Raw genomic sequence first — 20,763 nt, forward strand, 5'->3', positions numbered from 1 at the left:
AGTGAACGACTGCAGCCTATTCTTCAGGAATTTTCTGAGTTTACAATTAAAGAAAGACTCATTCACCTTTGCCAAAATAATGTGTGAATTTGAGTTGTACATGAACGTTGTGACCATGTGCTCTTTTGACATATCAAGCCTCTTTTGCTAACGTTCCACTCAAAGAAACCATCAACATCTACGCGGCATCGCTATTCCATGACAACGTCGAACCCACAATTTTGGAATCGCTCTTTGTGGGACTCATGAACGTGGCAACATGAGAAGTGGAGTTCAGTCTCCATGCCAACATATATGTACAATTAGATGGAGTAGTGATAGGATCACAATTAGGTCCGGCGCTCGCTAACATCTTCATTGGCTTTCAAGCGAAGCATCTCTTTCATGAATTGAACTTCAACCTCAGATGAATTGAACTTCAACCTTCAACCTTCAACCTATACTTTTGATATGTGGACGATATGTTTGCAATTTTTGATACTGCTACTGCCTGCACTGATTTACTTGAACATCTCAATGCACTCGAATCGGCACTAAAGTTCACTTTGGAGAAGGAGCAATCAAATGTAATCCCCTTTCTTGACTTGTTAGTCGAGAAAACTGGGGATGGATTATTGACGACAATCTATCATAAGCCTACCTTCATGGGGCAGTACACATGGTGGGACTCCTTCAGCCGAACACGCTCCAAGATTGCCCTTATCAACACCTTCATGAACATAGCTTTGACCATCTGGTCACCTTGTCAGCTTGCTGTTGTAATGGAGTTATCAAAAACATTCTGCATGACAATGGCATCCCTGAGTGACTCATCTGTGGGTTCAGGTCAGGTCAGGTATGGAAACATGTACAGGAGCAACGCATTGCTGGAGCAGTGGGTTCATAGAGCACAAAATCACCAATTGGTCTCAGGACACTTTCTTTGGACCAGTTATGTGTCCAGTTTACCTTAAGCTGCCATGGATAAGTAAAATCTCAAAATTTTGAACAGCAGGTGAAATAATCAGTTTTACGGTGTTACAACTGTGTTGCAACTGGAGTGCTTTTTACCACCGACAAACTGCTACTCTCAGGCCACAAAAATGTGCTTCCTAACACAAAATAGAACAATAGAATTTATGAATTCCAGTACCAGTGTGATGCCAGGTACATCCCTCAGACTGGAAGGCCGGATCAAGCAACACATCCCATTGGCAATCCGTAATAACTTGGATATTGGTCATATACAACCATGCATGCAGGAACCCAACAAGATTGCCTGCTCAAAAAAGTGATTCTGCCATTGGTCAGCACCTCAACAATCCTGAATGCGCCCAGAACTATCACGCTGAACGGTTCCAGATTGTGGCGCACGAACATACCGAAGTACAATTATATATTCTTGAAGACACATTTATACACACACGAGCTCCTGTTCTTTGCAAACAAAATGAGTTTGTGCAAACACTTCACTTGTTCTAGCCTCGCTCTGTTATAATGCGAAGTTTCCAGTTTCCTCGCTGCCTCGTCACCATGATGTGTATATTCGTTTCAGCAGCAATCCTTAGAGCCAATCCATAACTGCCTGAGCAAATAAAAAATTTTTTCCTGTATATCTGGTATCCTTGTGTGTGCCCTGACGAGTGAAAGGCAAATAGCTTCGGTGAAATGTCGATTCTTCTTTCGGCGATTCGTTTGTTTGTTTGTTTTCTGCAGCCTTTAAAACCTAATTTACTTATTCGACTTTTACAATCTTAATTTTATTTCAATTGAATGATAAATTTGAACACTGTAGAACACAAATTGCCTTCTTGCCACTTCCAAAAACATTCCGTTTTGCAGTACTTGGACAAAATATTTTTTCCCATTTTATGCCATTTGTCGCTCACTCTCTCTCTCTCATCGTTGGGGAATATCGATATTTAGACAAAATAGCGGCTCATATGAAATGTAGGTTGAACTCAGAAACACAAAGCAAGAGTTTAAAAGATCCTTCCCATGTGTTTTTTCTCAAGACCACATGGTGTAACTATGAGTTCTATGAACTCTCTAGTTTTTCTAAATGCTTCAAGGATTACGTGACAGTTGATTTAATTGGATGTCTTGATTTAACATGAACATTAATCTTAAGCAAGCTGCTTGTTCTATGAGGATTGCTTTGCATTTGACCTGACGTTGTGCTTGTAAAAGGAAGTCGATCAATAATGTTTGAGGAAATCTGTATTTATGATACAGTATTTGTAACCATATTCATAATTAATCATTGGTTTTCTTCTTTGGGAACAGGGAGGTAATAAGAGAGTAAAGACGAGAATGGAAGTGCGCTAACAAAGAGGGTGTAGGAGTCGATTATAATTATGAAATTTCCTGGTTCAAGAAAACATCAAGCCAATTTAAATTTACACAATTGGCTGCACAGTAAGACAATGATTGCCTTTCAAGGACATCACTATTAAGAAACACTTGAGGGGGGCAAGAAGTGGTTTATTATATTTTTACAAATGAGACGATTAAGAATCATGTCCTGCATTGCGTGTACTGGTCAATAATTCTACATTGAAGGCAGACGAAAGCTTTAACTCTAGTGGGATAAATGTGCCAAAAAGCTGAAGAAAACATTGAAAAGTGATGTCAAGCATGGTTTTTTTTTGTAATATCAATACAAGCTTTGTCATGAGAGTAAACAAAAGTCCACGTAAAACTTGAGGCATCCTCCTCATATATCTGGAGAATAGAAGGTTGTTGATTCACAAAAAAACATTTAGATAATAATTGCAACATCACCATGAAGATAAACTCAAGGGGGTGGGTGTTGGGGTGGGTTGGGGGGAGGGGGGTAATGCATACAATTCCAATTGAGTTGAAGGTGCAAAAGCGTAAAATCATAGCCTATAAACCTTGCTCCATGAAGGATGTGGAATGATGCACAGAGAAGATCGACGAAGGGACACATGTAGGAGAATCGTGCAAGCAATGAGATTATGGCAGGAGGTGGGGTGAGGTGTCAAGGCCAAAGATGATTTACAGGAGAAAAGAGACCTGTGATGAAGAAACCATCATTGGATGGAAGAGCGCACTGGATGGCATGTAAATAATATATGCCACACTTGGGAGTGATGGCAATCACCTCATTTGCTTGCCAGCCCACAAGTCACGGTCGGCGCCTGTCTATGGTGGTCGCTTTTCCTTTTCTCTCTCTCTCCCCCCCCCTTCCTTGTTTTGTAAATGCAGTATTTGATTTGGCATTACCAACACAAAGCTCAGCAAAATGACCCGGATTAATTTTGTCCCAAGAACTTCATTGTTGCACATGAGCGAATTAATCTGTATATTATCACAGATTCAATGAGTGGGAAATCAATGTTAAAACAATTGCAAAACAAAAGATTGAGCTCCAATTGTACAACGACAACAAACAATAGAACGAGGTTTTGAAATGCAAGGTCTTTTGGATCTGCAATATATATGTATCGGACTCCTATTACCGAATTAAATTTTGCCCCAAGAACATCAACATTGTTATAAGATGAATCCACGAGCATAAACATGCGGTGCTGCTTTCTGACAGCATTTGATTATGAAAGACATGACACAAGAAAGCTCAGGACTAACCAGAAACAATGTGCTCATGGCTAAAATAATAACAACCTAATAATAATAATAACTAGCTGAAACCCCGTCACAGACGGATTCCGTTCATTCAACCACCCTCACCAGCTCACACACACTCGAGGGACATGGACTGGACAGGGTGTGCTTGCCCCCGCCTACTCATCCCCTGCCCCTGCCCCATTCAATTGCTTATCCCCACCCAAAAATGTAATTACCCCAGCCCCGCCTCTTCACTCCCCACCCCCTGTCTTTTGATTCCTCGCCCCACTTGCCCCCGGGCCCCCACCCCCTGTCCATCCCCTCACACTCAACTCCGCCTAATTCACCCCAGCCCCCACCCCATTTCCCCCTGTCTCTCGCTTTCAATTTGCTTACCTCCGCCCAAAAATTTGCTTACCTTGCCCCCCACCTCTTCACTCCTCGCCCCCGCCTCTTCACTCCTCGCCCCCATCTCAACGAAAAGTGTTTATTCTGCTTCAGCGTTGAAAGTTGACTATTGCCACTATGCGCGATGCACTCTTACAGGTACGAAGTTTCTTTCAGTCCAGGTCACAGTACCGAGAAAAACGTGACGCGACCGCTAGGAGGAGCACAAAATTGGTCCTTCAGTATTAATATATAGATAGATAGATAGAAGATAGAAGATACAGTAGATGCCACTTTATAAATCCACGGTTATAAAATCCAGCCGCTGATTGTGACCAAAATGAGTTGGAACGGAATTTTACATGGAGAAATCCGCCGTTTAATAAATCCACCTGCTTGGTAAGTGTGCGGTCTCAACCTAAGCTTGATGTAGTATGCGCTGCCGCAGAGTGAAAAAAAACAAAAACCCAACAACAACAGCAACTGGTGACGGACTTCGAATCCCACCCGCGCTCGAATCCCTCCGACCCCGAATCCCAATAGCCAAGGGAAGAAAGCGACGACGAACCCGAGCCGATGCCAACAGCGGCAGAGATGCGGACGGCACTCTCCAAATTGGACTGGGGACTGCAGCTCTCAGGTTTTACCCATCCCGATTTCCGCCACGTGACGGATTCAATAAAGGAACATTTGCGCAAAACCTTCCCTCCCAAGCAAGCGACCTTGGAGAGATTCTTTTGAACAATCCCCTTGTCACCGTTTGATAAATCAATGTTTTTGTAGCATAAAGCAGTGTTTAACGACATTCGCTTTTTGTCTTATCTATCCAGTAGGTGGCTGAAAATAGGTTCTCCGCTTAATAAATCCAGCCGGTTAATAAATCCAAACGGCGTGGTCCCATGGTGGATTTATAAAGCGGTGTCTACTGTACAGTTTCTTGTTACATTTTTTGTGTCAAATTCACATTCTGAGGTAGTCACCATGTGCAGAAGAGGATTTTACATTGCAGACGCTATTTTCGAGGAGTGGAATTAGTAATTACACCTCTCAGCAGTAATTTTCTGATGATGGACGTAATGGCGTCAGCGAATAACCGATGATGTCATGACGTCCTGATGCCTCTCAGCGGTGACGTCACACGTCGCCATGTAAACGAATGTAAAACGAAAAGTGTTTATTCTGCTTCAGAGTTGAAGTTTGACAATTGCCACTATGTGCGATGCACTCTTACAGGTACGAAGTTTCTTTCAGTCCAGGTCACAGTACCGAGAAAAACGTGACGCGACCGCGAGGAGGAGCACAAAATTGGTCCTTCAGTATTAATATATAGATAGTAAACAATACACCCATTTCAATGCATGTAAAAACACAACTGGTGGGTCGAAAATTGTCAAATTTGGCAAAAAAATTGCAGTTTAGATTTGTAAAACCAGAGAGGCACTCGATGGAGCACATACCTCTGCCAGGCTGAACAGTTTATGTTTTCTATCCCAATGAGAGGCCAGATCTGTGTCGGAGTGGCGACCCGTCCAGGATTGTACCTAATAGCCAAAGAGACTGCTTAGGCAGCATCAACGCTCTGCACAGAGTCTGGTCCCAATGAGTGGATGGATGGATGGATGGATGGATGGATGGATGGATGGATGGATGGATGAAGAGGCCAGATTTGGTTCTGGACCTCAACCAAAAACTAATCAGTTTCTTCTTGTCACCTCACCAACGCAGCCACCAAGTTCTCTCATACCTCGTCCACAACTTTTTGAAATACCATGCTATAAATTGTTCTTGGCCCCATCTCTCAATGGTGAAGAATCACTTGAAAAATAAAAAAAATTCTCGTATTCGGATCCGATTTGAATTTTCATCAAAATGAAATCGATTCGCCCTCGTCAAACAACCAACCTGTTCAACAAGTTTCATCCAAATGCATCCATAACTTTTTAAGATACCATGCTATATATATAATTTTTGGCATGATCTCTCAATGGTGAAGAATCACTTGAAAATTTTTAGTATCTGGATCCGGATCTTCACCAAAATCTAATCATTTTGTCCTTGTCACACACCCAACATCTCCACCAAATTTCGTCGGAATCAGTCCACAACAATTTGAGATATCCTGTTCTCAGACACACACACACACACACACACACACACACACACACACACACACACACACACACACACACACACACACACACACACGAAAACATATTCTCCATCCACCTTCGGTGGCGAATGTTATAAAAAAAAAAGAAGAAAAGGCATCTCCTTGTCTTATGACCACTATCCCAAGTTAATGCGGGGTGGGACGGGGGAAGTTTGGCCCCCAACCTTCCAGGAACTGCCTGGCCAGGCCTGATGTCGGAATAAGGTTTGAGCAGGAATTTGGAATTTGGCCATGGTACAGGCAAATAGCTCCCCTTCTCTTCACGAATGACACCATGGGATATTTAATGTCCACCAATGAATGCTTGAAGACGTGATGCCTGCTTAACATCCATCCGAGGGACGGCACACACATTGATAAATCACACTGCCTGTGAAACATCGGGATGCCAGTTTGTAGCTGGGTCGGAATTCAAACCGAGGCTAGACGGCTTCGAGGCAAGTGTGGGAGGTAAAAGGCAGGTTGCTTTGAGGCAAGTGTGGGAGCTTCGAGGCAAGCATGCACATATTTAATCCACTTGTATTATTGTAATGCAACTTCCAGAGTCAAAAAGTGTCTAAATATCCTATTTAGTGTTAAAAAGCAATGACAAAGAGGGAAGCTCCCAATACAAGCTATCAAAAAAAAAAAACAAAGCAGCACAGGTAAAGGTCATTTTGTCCATCATGTCAGTGGGATATCCACAGTCCAGAACCTTCATGGACTGCATGGCACACAAATAATTAACGAGTCATGGACATTGAATCTGGCACGGGTATGTTTTTTATGATAATGTGGGATATTTAACATTCACAACCCAAATGCAAAAAGACGTAGTTAGCACGGAACAAAGACAGAAAACTAAATGAGTGCAAAGGCAAGCGTACTAAGAATAAGCCATTCTGCCTTAACATGTATAAATGACCATGTCAGGAAGTAAAACTATTTTCTAGTGTTGAGGTGAAAGATAAATTAACGTGTGAGGAAGTAAAAATATTTTCTAGTGTTGACATTATAGATAAATTAACGTGTTATGAATAAAAATATGTTCTAGTGTTGAGGTTATAGACAAATTAATGTGTTAGGAATAAAAAATATTTTCTCGTGTTGAGGTTATAGATAAATTAACGGGTTAGGAATAAAAATATGTTCTCGTGTTGAGGTTATCGATAAATTAATGTGTTAGGAATAAAAATATATGCTCTAGTGTTGAGGTTATCGATATATTAATGTGTTAGGAATAAAAATATTTTCTAGTGTTGAGGTTATCGATAATTATTTAACATGTTTGGAATAAAAAATATTTTCTAATGTTGAGGTTATAGATAAATTAACGTGTTAGGATAAAAATGTTTTCTAATGTTGAGGTTACAGATAAATTAACGTGTTAGGAATAAAAATGTTTTCTTAATGTTGAAGTTATAGATAAATTAACATGTTGTGAATAAAAATGTTTTCTAATATTGAGGTTATAGATAATGTAACGAGTTAGGAATAAAAATGTTTTCCAATGTTGAGGTTATAGATAAATTAACATGTTAGGAATAAAACTATTTGCTAGTTGTTGAGGTTATCGATAAAGTAACGAGTTAGGAAGTAAAAATATTTTCTAGTGTTGAGGTTATCAATAAATTAACGTGTTAGGACTAAAAATATTTTCTAGTGTTGAGGTGATTGATAAATTAACGTGTTGGGAATAAAAATGTTTTCAAATGCTGAGGTTATTGATAAATTAACGTGTTAGGAATAAAAATGTTTTCAATGTTGAGGTTATAGATAAATTAACATGTTAGGAATAAAAATATTTTCTAATGTTGAGGTTATAGATAAAGTAATGAGTTAGGAAGTAAAAATATTTTCTCGTGTTGAGGTTATCAATAAATTAACGTGTTAGGACTAAAAATATTTTCTAGTGTTGAGGTGATTGATAAATTAACGTGTTGGAAATAAAAATGTTTTCTAATGTTGAGGTTATTGATAAATTAACGTGTTAGGAATTAAAATGTTTTCAATGTTGAGGTTATAGATAATGTAACGAGTTAGGAATAAAAATGTTTTCTAGTGTTGAGGTTAGAGATAAGTTAACGTATTAGGAAGGAGAAATGTTTTCTAGTGTTGAGGTTATAGATAAAGTAACGAGTTAGGAATAAAAATGTTTTCTAGTGTTGAGGTTAGAGATAAGTTAACGTGTTCGGAAGGAGAAATGTTTTCCAGTGTTGAGGTTGGAGATAAATTAACATGTTAGGAAGGAGAAATGTTTTCTAGTGTTGAGGTTATCGATAAAGTAACGAGTTAGGAATAAAAATATTTTCTAGTGTTGAGGTTAGAGATAAGTTAACGTGTTAGGAAGGAGAAATGTTTTCTAGTGTTGAGGTTATAGATAAAGTAACGAGTTAGGAATAAAAATGTTTTCTAGTGTTGAGGTTAGAGATAAAGTAACGAGTTAGGAAGTAAAAATATTTTACTAGTGTTGAGGTTATCAATAAATTAACGTGTTAGGACTAAAAATATTTTCTAGTGTTGAGGTGATTGATAAATTAACGTGTTGGGAATAAAAATGTTTTCAATGTTGAGGTTATAGATAAATTAACATGTTAGGAATAAAAATATTTTCTAATGTTGAGGTTATAGATAAAGTAACGAGTTAGGAAGTAAAAATATTTTCTCGTGTTGAGGTTATCAATAAATTAACGTGTTAGGACTAAAAATATTTTCTAGTGTTGAGGTGATTGATAAATTAACGTGTTGGAAATAAAAATGTTTTCTAATGTTGAGGTTATTGATAAATTAACGTGTTAGGAATTAAAATGTTTTCAATGTTGAGGTTATAGATAATGTAACGAGTTATGAATAAAAATGTTTTCTAATGTTGAGGTTATAGATAAATTAACGAGTTTGGAATTAAAAACATTTTTTGTGTCGCGGTTAGAGATAAATTAAGGTGTGAGGAAGTAAAAATATTTTCTAGTGTTGAGGTTATAGATAAAGTCATGAGTTAGGAATAAAAATGTTTTCTAGTGTTGAGGTTGGAGATAAATTAACATGTTAGGAAGGAGAAATGTTTTCTAGTGTTGAGGTTATCGATAAAGTAACGAGTTAGGAATAAAAATGTTTTCTAGTGTTGAGGTTAGAGATAAGTTAACGTGTTAGGAAGGAGAAATGTTTTCTAGTGTTGAGGTTATAGATAAAGTAACGAGTTAGGAATAAAAATGTTTTCTAGTGTTGAGGTTAGAGATAAGTTAATGTGTTAGGAAGGAGAAATGTTTTCCAGTGTTGAGGCTATAGATAAAGTAACGAGTTAGGAAGTAAAAATGTTTCTTGTGTAAATGCTATGGTTAAATTGCCATGCAAGGAAGGAAAAATATTTCTGGTTTTGAGGGTATGGATAAGTTGCCACATTCGGAAGTAAAAATATTTTCTAGTGTGGAGGTTATTGTTACAATGCCGTGTTCAGAAGTAAAAATATTTTCTAGTGTAGAGGTTAGAGTTAAATTGCCAATTTCCCAATTAACTTGCATACCACAAAAGCAAAGCATGGTGAGTCGTGACATTGGGGAAAGTAAATTTACCAAATCCAATTGCCACTGGGGATCCCATTCAATACCAGCAGTGCCTGCTGCAGCCAATATTCCCATGTCTCCTCTGCAAATTAAAACCCAGAGCCCTCTTCCCAAGCTGAGAGCCCATAAATCACAGCGGACCATCTGTGGAATGTTATGCGGGCCTCTCCAGGCCTTTCCACAGATGCTCCGGTGGTTGTTCAGTGGGCTGTACTCGTACCCAGTCCACACAGTTTGCCCCCCTGTCCATAGACTCACCCAGCATGGCAGGTCTCATCATGATGGCTGTCCCAGAGCCTCAAGGTGAGGCTGCCAGGCCACGTGACTGTGTGGTCACCTTGACATGCCCTTACTGGCCCTCAGTGGTGTCGCCACCAAAGCATGACCCTTGAGCCTCTCCCAGCCTTCCTCCATTGTCATGAGCCGCTAGTTACTCTTGACTCACAGCCCCTACTTCACATTAACAAGCGTGCTTAAAAATCAAATTGGGATCCAACTGACACTGGCCCACATTGGCCTGTCTCTTTCTAAGTGAGCTACCGCTCAGCTTTTTCCTTCTCCCCACTGCCCCACGGCCACTAAAAAACAACCCATGTGCAGTGAGTTGATGACTCCGAGCTCCAAGTTGACCCCACAGGGTCCACCTCGAACACCCCTGGAATCGGCACGACCTCTGCTGACACCAGCTCACACACCTTAACCAGCGTAGCCTTGCTCACCAGCGTAGGCTCGAACCTGCTCACCAGCTCAAGTCCAGCTTCACTCACCAGTGCAGGTCCGGATTCACCCACACAATGTGAAGCTTGCCCACTGCTGGCAAGATTTGCAGCTTGCCCACTGCTGCACATGTCGCAGGCTCGGAGACCTCGCTCAACGGCTCAGGCTCGGCTGCCTGCACGTCTACCAAAGTAAGTACTGCATCTCACCCTGCCAGTCCCAGGCATGTCAGAAGGGTCTCTGCAGGGTTTTAACGTATACCCGCAACCACCGTACAGCACACAAGGGAGGTCGCTTTGCAAACCATGGGGCCTAACCTAATCCCCTTTTAAACCCTCTATCTTTCCCATCCCATGGACAGTCTTTTCTTGGGGAAGAGTGACATTCACCCTGGGGCAATGCGCCTCCAGGCCATTAGCAGACAAACGTCCCGTGGGATTTTCCTTTCACCCCCCCCCCCCCGCACCCCAAAGTTAAACCAACCTGCCGTTCCATTTTTAATCTGTGCCCTCAACTGCACCATTAAAATTTCATTATTTTTTTCTCATTTCCTTTCTATGTTCATTCATGTTACCATAAATTTCTCTCACTTGCTCTTCTATTTGTGTTCCCAATTTCGTTATTAATTGATCATACATGGCAAGGAAGGACATCGTGCCAGACTCTCAACCCTTACTCACGCCTGTAGAAGGACTTCAAAAGACGCCAGTAGAGAAGAGCGTTCATATGCTACGCTCCTCACCTAACCACTCCCCCGGTTCGCCTTCAAGCACACGTTCCTCACCATCCGCCATTACATGGACATCCACCATTTTGTTGATGTTTTCCATGTGCGTTCAAATTGAAAATAACTCTATTAAGCTCAAATTTTATTTTAATTTTCCTTGGGGAAGGGTGTCGAGACTAATCCTACACTCCTGGTCACCAGATGTCATATCTGAGTACCCATGAACACAGGATTCCTCAGAGCGAGGATGTTTCACCCCAAATGGTCTTTTAATTGCACTGTGTTCAATTATTCTACAACTTCATCTTTCTCCAAGGATCATTCAAATGAGCCCAAATTGATGGTACACACATATAAAAAGCAGATGGCTCAAACACAATTGAAAACCGTTTAAAGGGTTTATTTTGTCTTGAAAATTACAGGGAAGAAGGTAGACAAGACACTTCAATAAACGGTACAAACCAAGCGAGTCAAAAGACACAAAGAAGAGAATGGGAAGCCGAAACAGAGCATGATCAAGTGAACCAGCCATGAGGAGTGTATGCGACAAGTAGACCCTCAATCATCCCTCGTGGTCCTCTTTGTCCTTTTCAGACTAGGCGTCCTAGTCTGCTTCCTCAAAGTGGTTCTTTGCACTCTATGCAGATGGAGTTCTCCTGTCTCTGCTCCGCCGTCTCTGAAGTCATTCTCTTCTCTCCATTTACACAGGGTGATCCACACTTGTTTCAATCCAATATGTCTCCAGAGCGAACCAAAGTAATGTCTCCTCACAAACTTATTCGTGTTCCGCTCCTCGTCCTTCACACGAGCTTCTCCTTCCCTACCAGTGGGTGGAGTTCTCCTCTGGGGTGCCACCCATGGAGCAGCCACAATAAAAGCAAATGTACAATATTGTCCTCCAGGTCCCACAGCCCACTACTCCACCATGGCTGGCACACACTGGTGAGAGAGATCATAAACGCCTTTTGCACACACGACATGTGTGCCTCCAAGTCCATACCTAGCCTACTCATAAACCAGGGGAAGTTCACACCTCACCTTTTTACGGATACAAAATTATTCCGACTATCCCATCTATAACTTGCACACGCTGCCTCCTCAGCATCACGTGTAACAAACGACTTACTCTGACAGGTCCCTGTTATATGGCAATATAACCTACTCAAAACACACGGACCATACTACACTTACCACAGTCTAGCTATGGATCCCTCTGCCATGTAACAGCATTTTCAGTATAATAATATGCTCCCATTTGTATCTAAGGTTTTCCATGCAAGTGTGAATAAATTACATTTTTAAAAATGCTCTGCAGAAATCCAGTGCACTTGGCAGATAGCACTTGAAGCTTGGTCTATACATGCTTCTTAGACATTAACTTGGTGCTGGCAATAACCTCAGTTTCAATGTAGAACAACTTACCATGGAAAGCATCTTCTGGCTTATTGACTGCCATTTTGTCACAGTCGTGGTTTCTTTTTCCTTGTTCTGTTTCTTCTTTCCATTGAAATGTCATCACCATCATCATGGATTCGACTAATCTCTGATTATGTATGAGGTTTCTCCACGCACATCGGTGTTCCATGTTCCTTTGGAACTCTTTTTTTTTCTTCAGCCCTGTGTCCCTCTCCAATTGATCAACGTAAGTCGACTGCTAGATCTCATTCCATGACTTGGCGACCAGAGTATGAGTTGCGACACAATTTCATGTTTGCTTCTATAATTGCGACACAAGTATCCAACAAATGTAAGTCTGCACTCCTTTAAACGGTCAGAAACCCACGGTATTTTATCATATAGATGTTCATTAAAGACGTGTTGCTTCGAACTAATATTAGTCCTGCTCAAAGGAGTCTAGTGAAACATCTATCTTGTCTGCTTTCAAGTACTTTCATGAGTGTCCAAGATTCAGCTCCATAAAGTAGAATACTTTTGACTGTTGCTTTGAAAATTGTATTTTGAAGTTTTGTGGCAATTCTGATTTCCATATTTTATTTATCTTTATTGAAACGTCCTACTCTTAATATACGATCCTAGATACTTGAAATCATCAACATTTTCAAGGATATTGTTGCTGGCAGTTTTAACTTCTCCATTAACATTGAACATCATGCACTTTGTTTTATCTGCATGTATGTGCAGGCCAGCAGTTTCTTGCAGAGGATTCCATCCTGCTTAGTCAGGTCGCCAAATCAGGAATTTGAAATCCCGTTTGCATCATTGGGTAAAAGCTGGCAACCATTTTAAAATCGCAGTTAAACCCCTTTGGATGAGTGTTTGACCTGGTGGCATCTCGGCAAATCATTCGATGAATTTCGGTATGGGACACAATCCCGGTTGGGGGGGGGGTGAAGTGCACTCATTAAAAAGTGATCTTTGCTGTTAAACCTGCTCAAAGTTGTGAAAAAGGAGTTGTGATCAGTTTTCATTATTGAGATGATGTTCTTGAGAGTTATTGCACCATTATACGCCCTCACACACACACACACACACACGCTCCAATGGAGAATAAATCCTTTCTCCGGCAGATACATCGTCTTGTGAAACATCTACGTCCCGTGGCCTTGGATCTGCAGATGGTTAGCTCAGGACGTGCTGCTGGCTTAGGCTCCTTCGTCATTAGCTTTGAGACGAGCTGACCATCCAACAGGTGCTACCCTCAATTGGTTGGTGATAGCAATGCAGGATGTGTCTTGAGAGGGAATTTTCACACACGAGTATGGAAGTTGTGGGCCCCCTCCATGTGAAGTACCAGCAAATCTCTGGTTGATGGGAAAGTATCCACATTAGTTTTGATCTTATGGAACCTCACACAGCGTAAAACCTCTTTGGAGACATGACTCGCGCTTGGATCATGCAGTCTACAAACTAAATGTTTTGCAGAATAAAGTGCAGTCTCTGTCGGAAGTTCATCCTGACCCAACTCATGGAAAAGAAAAGGAAACTGTTTGAACACCTTTCATTTTTTTTGTCTCTGATCCCAAAGAGCTGGCTGAACTTATCACATTAGGTTATGGAACGATATGCACAAAGTCCATCCACGATGTCATTAGACAACCGAATCTCATGAACTTTGATGAAACATGGTTTCATCGCAGTCCTAACTTTCGTACAAATCACCAGGCTCAGTTGCCTCACATAAACAATGAGGAGTCAATATTGGCGTCACGACACTGTACTACGAGTCTTTCAAACCCGTTGCTACTGCATCAGCTGCATGTAGAATGATGTGTGTATGCTTCCTACCTGACACCCAGCATTCCACGACATCATCATGGGGAAATTGTGAAATACGTTTCACCCATTCCCTCCTGGTTATCCTCTCTTCCTGCTCCAGAATTCACTCAGGATCTGCAACCTGCTTAATGTGGCTAAGGGTTCGGGAATCTTAAAATCAAATCCTCTTTTTTGTGTTGTCCAATTGTTTCTTTGAATAGACCAACCTCTGTTTCGAGTTCTTAGATCTGTGATTATACTCTTTTGAAGGATTATAATGCCTGCATCGTTGGGTTACATAATCCATGTGTACAAGATCACTGTGGGCAAAAAGAATGGAACATAACAGGGAAATCATTTGATATATTAATAGTTATATCATTCCACCAACACACCTAATATTATTAAGGTATCTTCTTCATCATAACAAAACTATCGGCTCCGTTTGGTTTTTCAAATCACTTACTAAAGTCTTTCTCAAAAAAAAATTGTTCATTTTTATTTACGCTTTGACAATCATGAAGCATTTTCCCAATAAAGTAAAACGATGTGGACAGACATTAACACAAAATGGAGCCCCTGTCTCTTTCTCTTCTCCCCGTTTCTAAATTCATTAACATGGCACTTTCCCATGAGGCTGCACCTGTCTCTTGATGCTTTGCTGTTGTTCCTATTCTGAGATTCCCTGAAGCCTCACACTGCCTTGTTATGCACGATAACGACACGCTCGGGGAGCATCAGGTGGTATGAAAGCGTTGCCTGAGCTTTCATCAATACACGACATGGTGCGATGGTTCCGCAACAGTTCAGGAGAGAGTGGTTCTCAATATAGGGACAGGAAGTCCCGACAGGAAAATGCGAGCTGTCGTGAGAAAAAAAAAATCCATTCCCTGAGATGTGTTTTGTCAAGTTTGAAAATTATGAGTCACAAGGTGTGATGAATCAGACAATTAATGGTATTAAAATGGGCTCTGAAAACGTGCCATGTACTGTACTTGTTTAGCGCAGCAGGAGACGGGTTTTTGCAATCGTGTCCTTGTGTGTCTGTCCTGGCAGGAACTTTTTTCTTTTCTTTTTTAGCATTTGAGATTTTGTCATCAAATTTTCAACAAACCTTTACAATGAGAATATGGAGAAGACAAATTCATAATTTGGTCAAAAGATTAAAAGGTCAAAGGTCAGCATCACATAAAATCAATTTTCATCCAATTGACCTGAAATTTTAAGAATTTGCCTATTGGGTCACTGAATTGGTTCACAATATCAAAAGCTAGAAGCCGATTGTTTTTTTTTTGTTTTTTTTAGATCAAAAGGTCAAAGGTTAAGGCTGCATAAAATCATAAGTTTCATCCGATTGCCTTGAAATTTGAGCAGGGTTTCATAATTGGGTCACTGAATCTGATTACTTTGGAGGTCAAAAGGTCAAGATTGCCGAAAATCTTCGATTTATTTGTAAAAAAAATTACACTGTTTTCGTCATGTTTAGCATATGGAAGAAGAATAAGTCTGAATATAAAGCAGATGTGGAAGGCATTTGTATTTTCAGATGCCTTCCAGTTTGCATTTGGTGTCATTCATTCCGGTGGCAGTATCATCCAAACATCATCCAAAGCAATTTTTGCCCAGTGTGCGCAACTTTCCAGAAGGTGGCAGCAGGAACAAAATGCATCAAGGAAGATATGAGGCGCAGCGAGGAGGAGTGATGTCAGGGCCACATCGGCCATTTTGGAGTTAATGCCATATAGCACTATTTTAACCCTTACCCTATCATGCGAGCCGATCATCATCATCATATCATTAAAAAAAATGTCGCTTAAATCACTCCTCCTCGCGGGGACTCATATGCGTTCAATGAATGGTCCGTTTTTTGAGAGCAGTAGGGGGGGGGGGGGTAAATGGAAACAAAATTCATCAGAAACTGCAAGTGAGGTATGCAGAGATGACATCACAGAAGAAGTTATTTTGGATGGGTGCTTAAGTTCCAAAGTGTTTGACATGTATTTCTGACACCCTGTGTCCGGGCCAAAGCCATTGTGTGTGTTGACACCACAGTGAGCACATAGAGGACCTTGTGTGAAAAAATGGGCACATTAACAGACAACATTACTACTCATGGTTTTCATGCACAACATAGTACATGATGTACTTGGTTCCAACAAAGTATATGCACAGTGTATCACGATATCTTTTGACGTTGTTCCATCACAATCCCACAACAAAAGTAAAATGTCAAAAGTAAAATAAAATGTCATGACGGTAATTCATAAGAGGATTGTATTGTCGTAATGTGGTGTCATTCCTACCTTGTTTGGTTGGTTTTTTTTTAGAGATTTCATCCCTGTATGTTTTTACATTGAATTTTTTTTTCTTATTTATTCAAGTCTCCCTCTATTTTGTCACTCAACCCTGCTGTTGGTGTGTTCCCCACCCCCCTCCCCCTTCTCTTTCTCCTGTTCCTTTTGTTATACAACTTACCATTCATCTGTAAAGAAGACAAAAGGCAAAAGCAAGCTTACCGGATGTTCTGTACGCAAGAAGGAAGACATCCTTCTCTGAATGTGGTCCACACAATGTCAGACCCTTCAGCCCCAGCCTGAGAAAGCCACTTCACATAGACCTGCAACCTTTTAGTCCAAATATCTGCTCACTTGTGATTTTTTTTAGCCACTCGTACATAAAATGACGATGTGACAAGTGTAGTGCACTGCATTACACAGCTACACACCTCTGCCCAATCACACATTTTCTTTTGTTGATGTCAGAGTCATTTTCATTGTTTCGAGATTCTTCCCTTCCCTGCTCCGTGTCCAAGTCAGAGACTCTTCCCTTGCTATAGCCTCCCTCTCTGCAGCTAGTCACACCTCTCACAAACCCCTATAATTCCCTGAGGGAGCAACTCTAGTCATCCCACCACCGACTGCCGCTTGGTGCCAGTCTAGCTTATTTGAAAAGACTTGACAGGGTAGGTACAAGTTATGAATGTCAATTGTAATGATCATTGCTGATCATTCTATCTTCGAGTAACTTATATCTGTCTGGAAATCCATCCCTCCTCCCCTCTTGCAGACTGGGTCTGCTGAGCAAGAGTTTCCTGGTACTTTGTGGTGGTACTCCTCAGGAGGAAGTGTTGAGTCCCTCGCAGTGTGTTGTGAGTGCTCGCTGGACTCAGCTATTTGGGTTGTAGAGGGTGAGTTAAAATTTGTATGTGTTATTTGTCGGTATTTAGAAGGCTTTTAAAGTGAAATGCTTATTTGAAGACACTGGACAGGTAAGGTATACATTACTTGGAGATGGAATGATAACGACTGATCATTGCATTCAACAAGAGATGCCATCGTCTCGAAATTGGCAACGTTTCCTATTGATTTTCAATCAATTAAACTCTGGACTGAAAAATAAACAGCAAATGTTCAATATTTGCATGATGGAAAAATCATCTTCAGTTTGGTTTTGAAATTAGCATCGACAAAAATGACACTGTGAACCCTTAATAATGCTGCCTTAGTTGGATTTGAACCCACAACAACCTCTTGTATCTCAATCTAGTTTCCTTACCAAGAGGCCACCACTGAACTCAGTCAAAGACCATTTCCTTGGATGTCCTGTTTTCATTTGACTCTCCCTTGTATTATAGCAGGTCATTAGATGTATGATGATGGGTACTTATACAGTTTACGATGAAGTGATAGGAACAACTCACCACTTTGCCAGCAGGTCTGACCAAGCCTCCAAGATTTTTTCAGTACACTCACGAGATACATCTCCGGAACCACTGAGCAACGGCTCATCGTTTTCTGTGCATGGCACAAAGTGCATCACAACTTACACAACAGTGTATTTTAAACGAATCATATAAAGCATACTGAATGTGACGTCACATTGTCAAGTTGCCCACACAGTACATGTTAATCATAATGTCATGGGATCTCATATTGCGCATCAAATCACCAGGTTTCAACCTGGTGTTGGCTTAGCGGTTAGGGTGGTGGCTTGGGATCCTCGGCTTCTGAGTTCAAGCCCTGTTGGCTGCTGAATTAACACCAGGGGATTGACTCAGCCTGTCATCCTTCTGAGGTCGGTGAAATGAGTACCAGTGTCGCAGCTAAAACAAAAAGGCTGCACACGAAGGGAAGGGGTATCGACGGGTTGATTAAATCTGTTATTGGTGTGGCGGAGGCATGATGGGCAGAATGGTCTCCTGTGCCTTAATTCCTTGTAAATCCTTGTAAAACATATTTGCTTGATGCAAATCATATCACTCGGATCATGTAATAACCAATGTTGTGAGGTGGGTTGAGTGATACAACCCGCATGTCATTCATGATAACATGTTGCAATGTGAAATGCAAAATTTGCTGTGAGGATAAAGCATGTATCACACAACCCATGTTACAATGAGTTCCACAAGACATGTCATACATACACACCAAATCATAAATCGACATAAACACACACATCGCACAGCCAAAAGCTTTGGCACAATTTGTTTGTTGGTCTTTATGTAGCTATTAGAGTTAGACAGACTTGGATGCATTGAACAGAACTTCTGTGGAAACATAATACTCAGAACCTGTTGGGAAAAGGTCAAGTCAGGTATGGGGGCATGCGCTGGAGAAGCGCGTCAGCACATCCACTCCAGGGGCCTCCGTCTGGTCATTGCTTCAGGCAGATGCCTGGCAAATTCTCATCTCCTTGAGATACCGATCAACCTGCTGCAACCACGAGGCACGTGGTCGGCCCATTGGCCTCCTCCACTCACGAGGCTCTCTCACTGAGAGAATCTGTTGAGCAGGATCAATGTCAGGAAAATGAGCCGCATGTCCATACAGCCATAGCTGACACTCACAGACAATGCAGGTAACTATTCTCATTAGCATCTCTCTCAGAAAATGCTTCTTAGACACAAAATCCAACCAGCAATAGCCAATGATTTTCCGAAGAGACCTCGTACCAAAGAGTGAAGTCCTTTTCTTAGATCCTTGGTCAGAGTCCAAGTCTCACATCAGTAGAGCAAGACTGGAAGCACCAAGGACTTGGACTTTCCTCCTGCATAGGTACTGACAGCACCACACCCCATGGTCCAGTGAAACCATGACTCCCCAGGCCCGATATAGGCATCTATCGACTTCTAGCTCACAACATACAGACATCAATATCACTGCCAAGGAAAGTGAATCTCTCCATGACATCTCGAGGGCCCCCATCAGAATATCCCATGTCTCTGCAAAGATGACTGCATCATCTGTGGAATCAAGGTCAGAGATCTTGACATTCCCAAATGATGTACCACAGCTTGATCTCTCTAACATAATCCATAGAATCCAGTTAAAACAAGTGATGAAAAGTATGCAGCCCAGTATACACCCCTGATGAACTCCAGTGACAACTGGAAATAAGTCAGAGATGGAACCATCACATCTCACAGCATTCTCAGTACCAGAGTATAGTCCAGGCATCAGATCAATCAGCTTTGCTGGCACCCCACGGAGAGCGATGATCCTCCAGGGGGCATCCCAATTCACTCAATCAAAGGCTTTGCGTAAATCAACAAAAGCTGTGAGCAATTCTGCCGAAACTCTCACCTGCCTTTGGTGAGTACCCAAGGAGCAAGGATATGGTCAATTGTTGACCTCCTTGGTGTGAAGCCAGACTGCCCTGCATGCTGGTGCTGAAGCAGACAATGGCGAACCCTATCAAGAATTATATGAGCAAAGATCTTGCCTGACACTGATAGCAGCGCCACCCCATGGAAAGTTGTTGCAGTCCTGGCGATCACCCTTCCCTGTCCAGAGACGGACAACAAGACCCTCTTCCAGTCAGTTTGGATGATGCCTGTGCTACAAACGGAGCACATACCTAAATGCAATGACATGAGTTCAGCAATTCTACCAGCCTTGAGAAGTTCAGCATGGATGCCACAGATCCCAGGAGCTTTACCCCTTTTCAACTGGTTCATGGCAGCCTGGTTTGGACAAACGAAGGACGTTCACAGTTCATTGGAGGGTCAGCATTAGGGATAGATACACTCTTGATATCCAACTCAACAGCTGGTGGGTCAGCTTGGTAAAGCTGCTCAAAGTAACCAGCCTGGCGAGCCTTCACTTCAGACTCCTTTATTTATACCTCAACACCATCCACTCTAACTGCAGTACACTGAGGGATGGCCTTGGAGGAACACAATGCACTGATTCCTGTATGAGGATGAGAATCGCTTTACCAGAGGCGATGCTCTACTTTTTCACAGATTCCTCAGACATCGGCCTTCTTGTCCACCCTCATAAAAAGTGCAGTATTACACCTAGCTCCCTGAACAGCTCAGTTTAGTTCTGCCATCAAGCCTGGCCCTACAACACTGATCAATGGTATCGGTGTCCCTTGGGAGACAAAGCTCATCGTAACCTGACCATGGGTTCCAAGACATCAAGGATGGTAGCCTT

At 41.5% G+C, this 20,763-nt stretch overlaps 1 protein-coding gene across 13 annotated transcripts in view; it reads right to left on the minus strand.

Annotated features, from left to right (window-relative positions):
- Positions 1-20,763, minus strand: part of LOC147013640 (rab GTPase-activating protein 1-like) — a 337,271-nt gene that overhangs the window by 186,965 nt on the left and 129,543 nt on the right. For all 13 annotated transcript variants that reach the window (XM_085855705.1, XM_085855704.1, XM_085855702.1 and 10 more), the window contains one exon: positions 18,027-18,120. In XM_085855705.1, the coding sequence (XP_085711831.1) occupies positions 18,027-18,120 (94 nt within the window). The remainder of the gene's footprint in view (positions 1-18,026; positions 18,121-20,763) is intronic.

The sequence above is a fragment of the Eptatretus burgeri genome, chromosome 14 (genome assembly GCF_056783735.1).
Source record: "Eptatretus burgeri isolate ZD-2024b chromosome 14, Ebu_testis_v1, whole genome shotgun sequence".
NCBI lineage: Eukaryota > Metazoa > Chordata > Myxini > Myxiniformes > Myxinidae > Eptatretus > Eptatretus burgeri.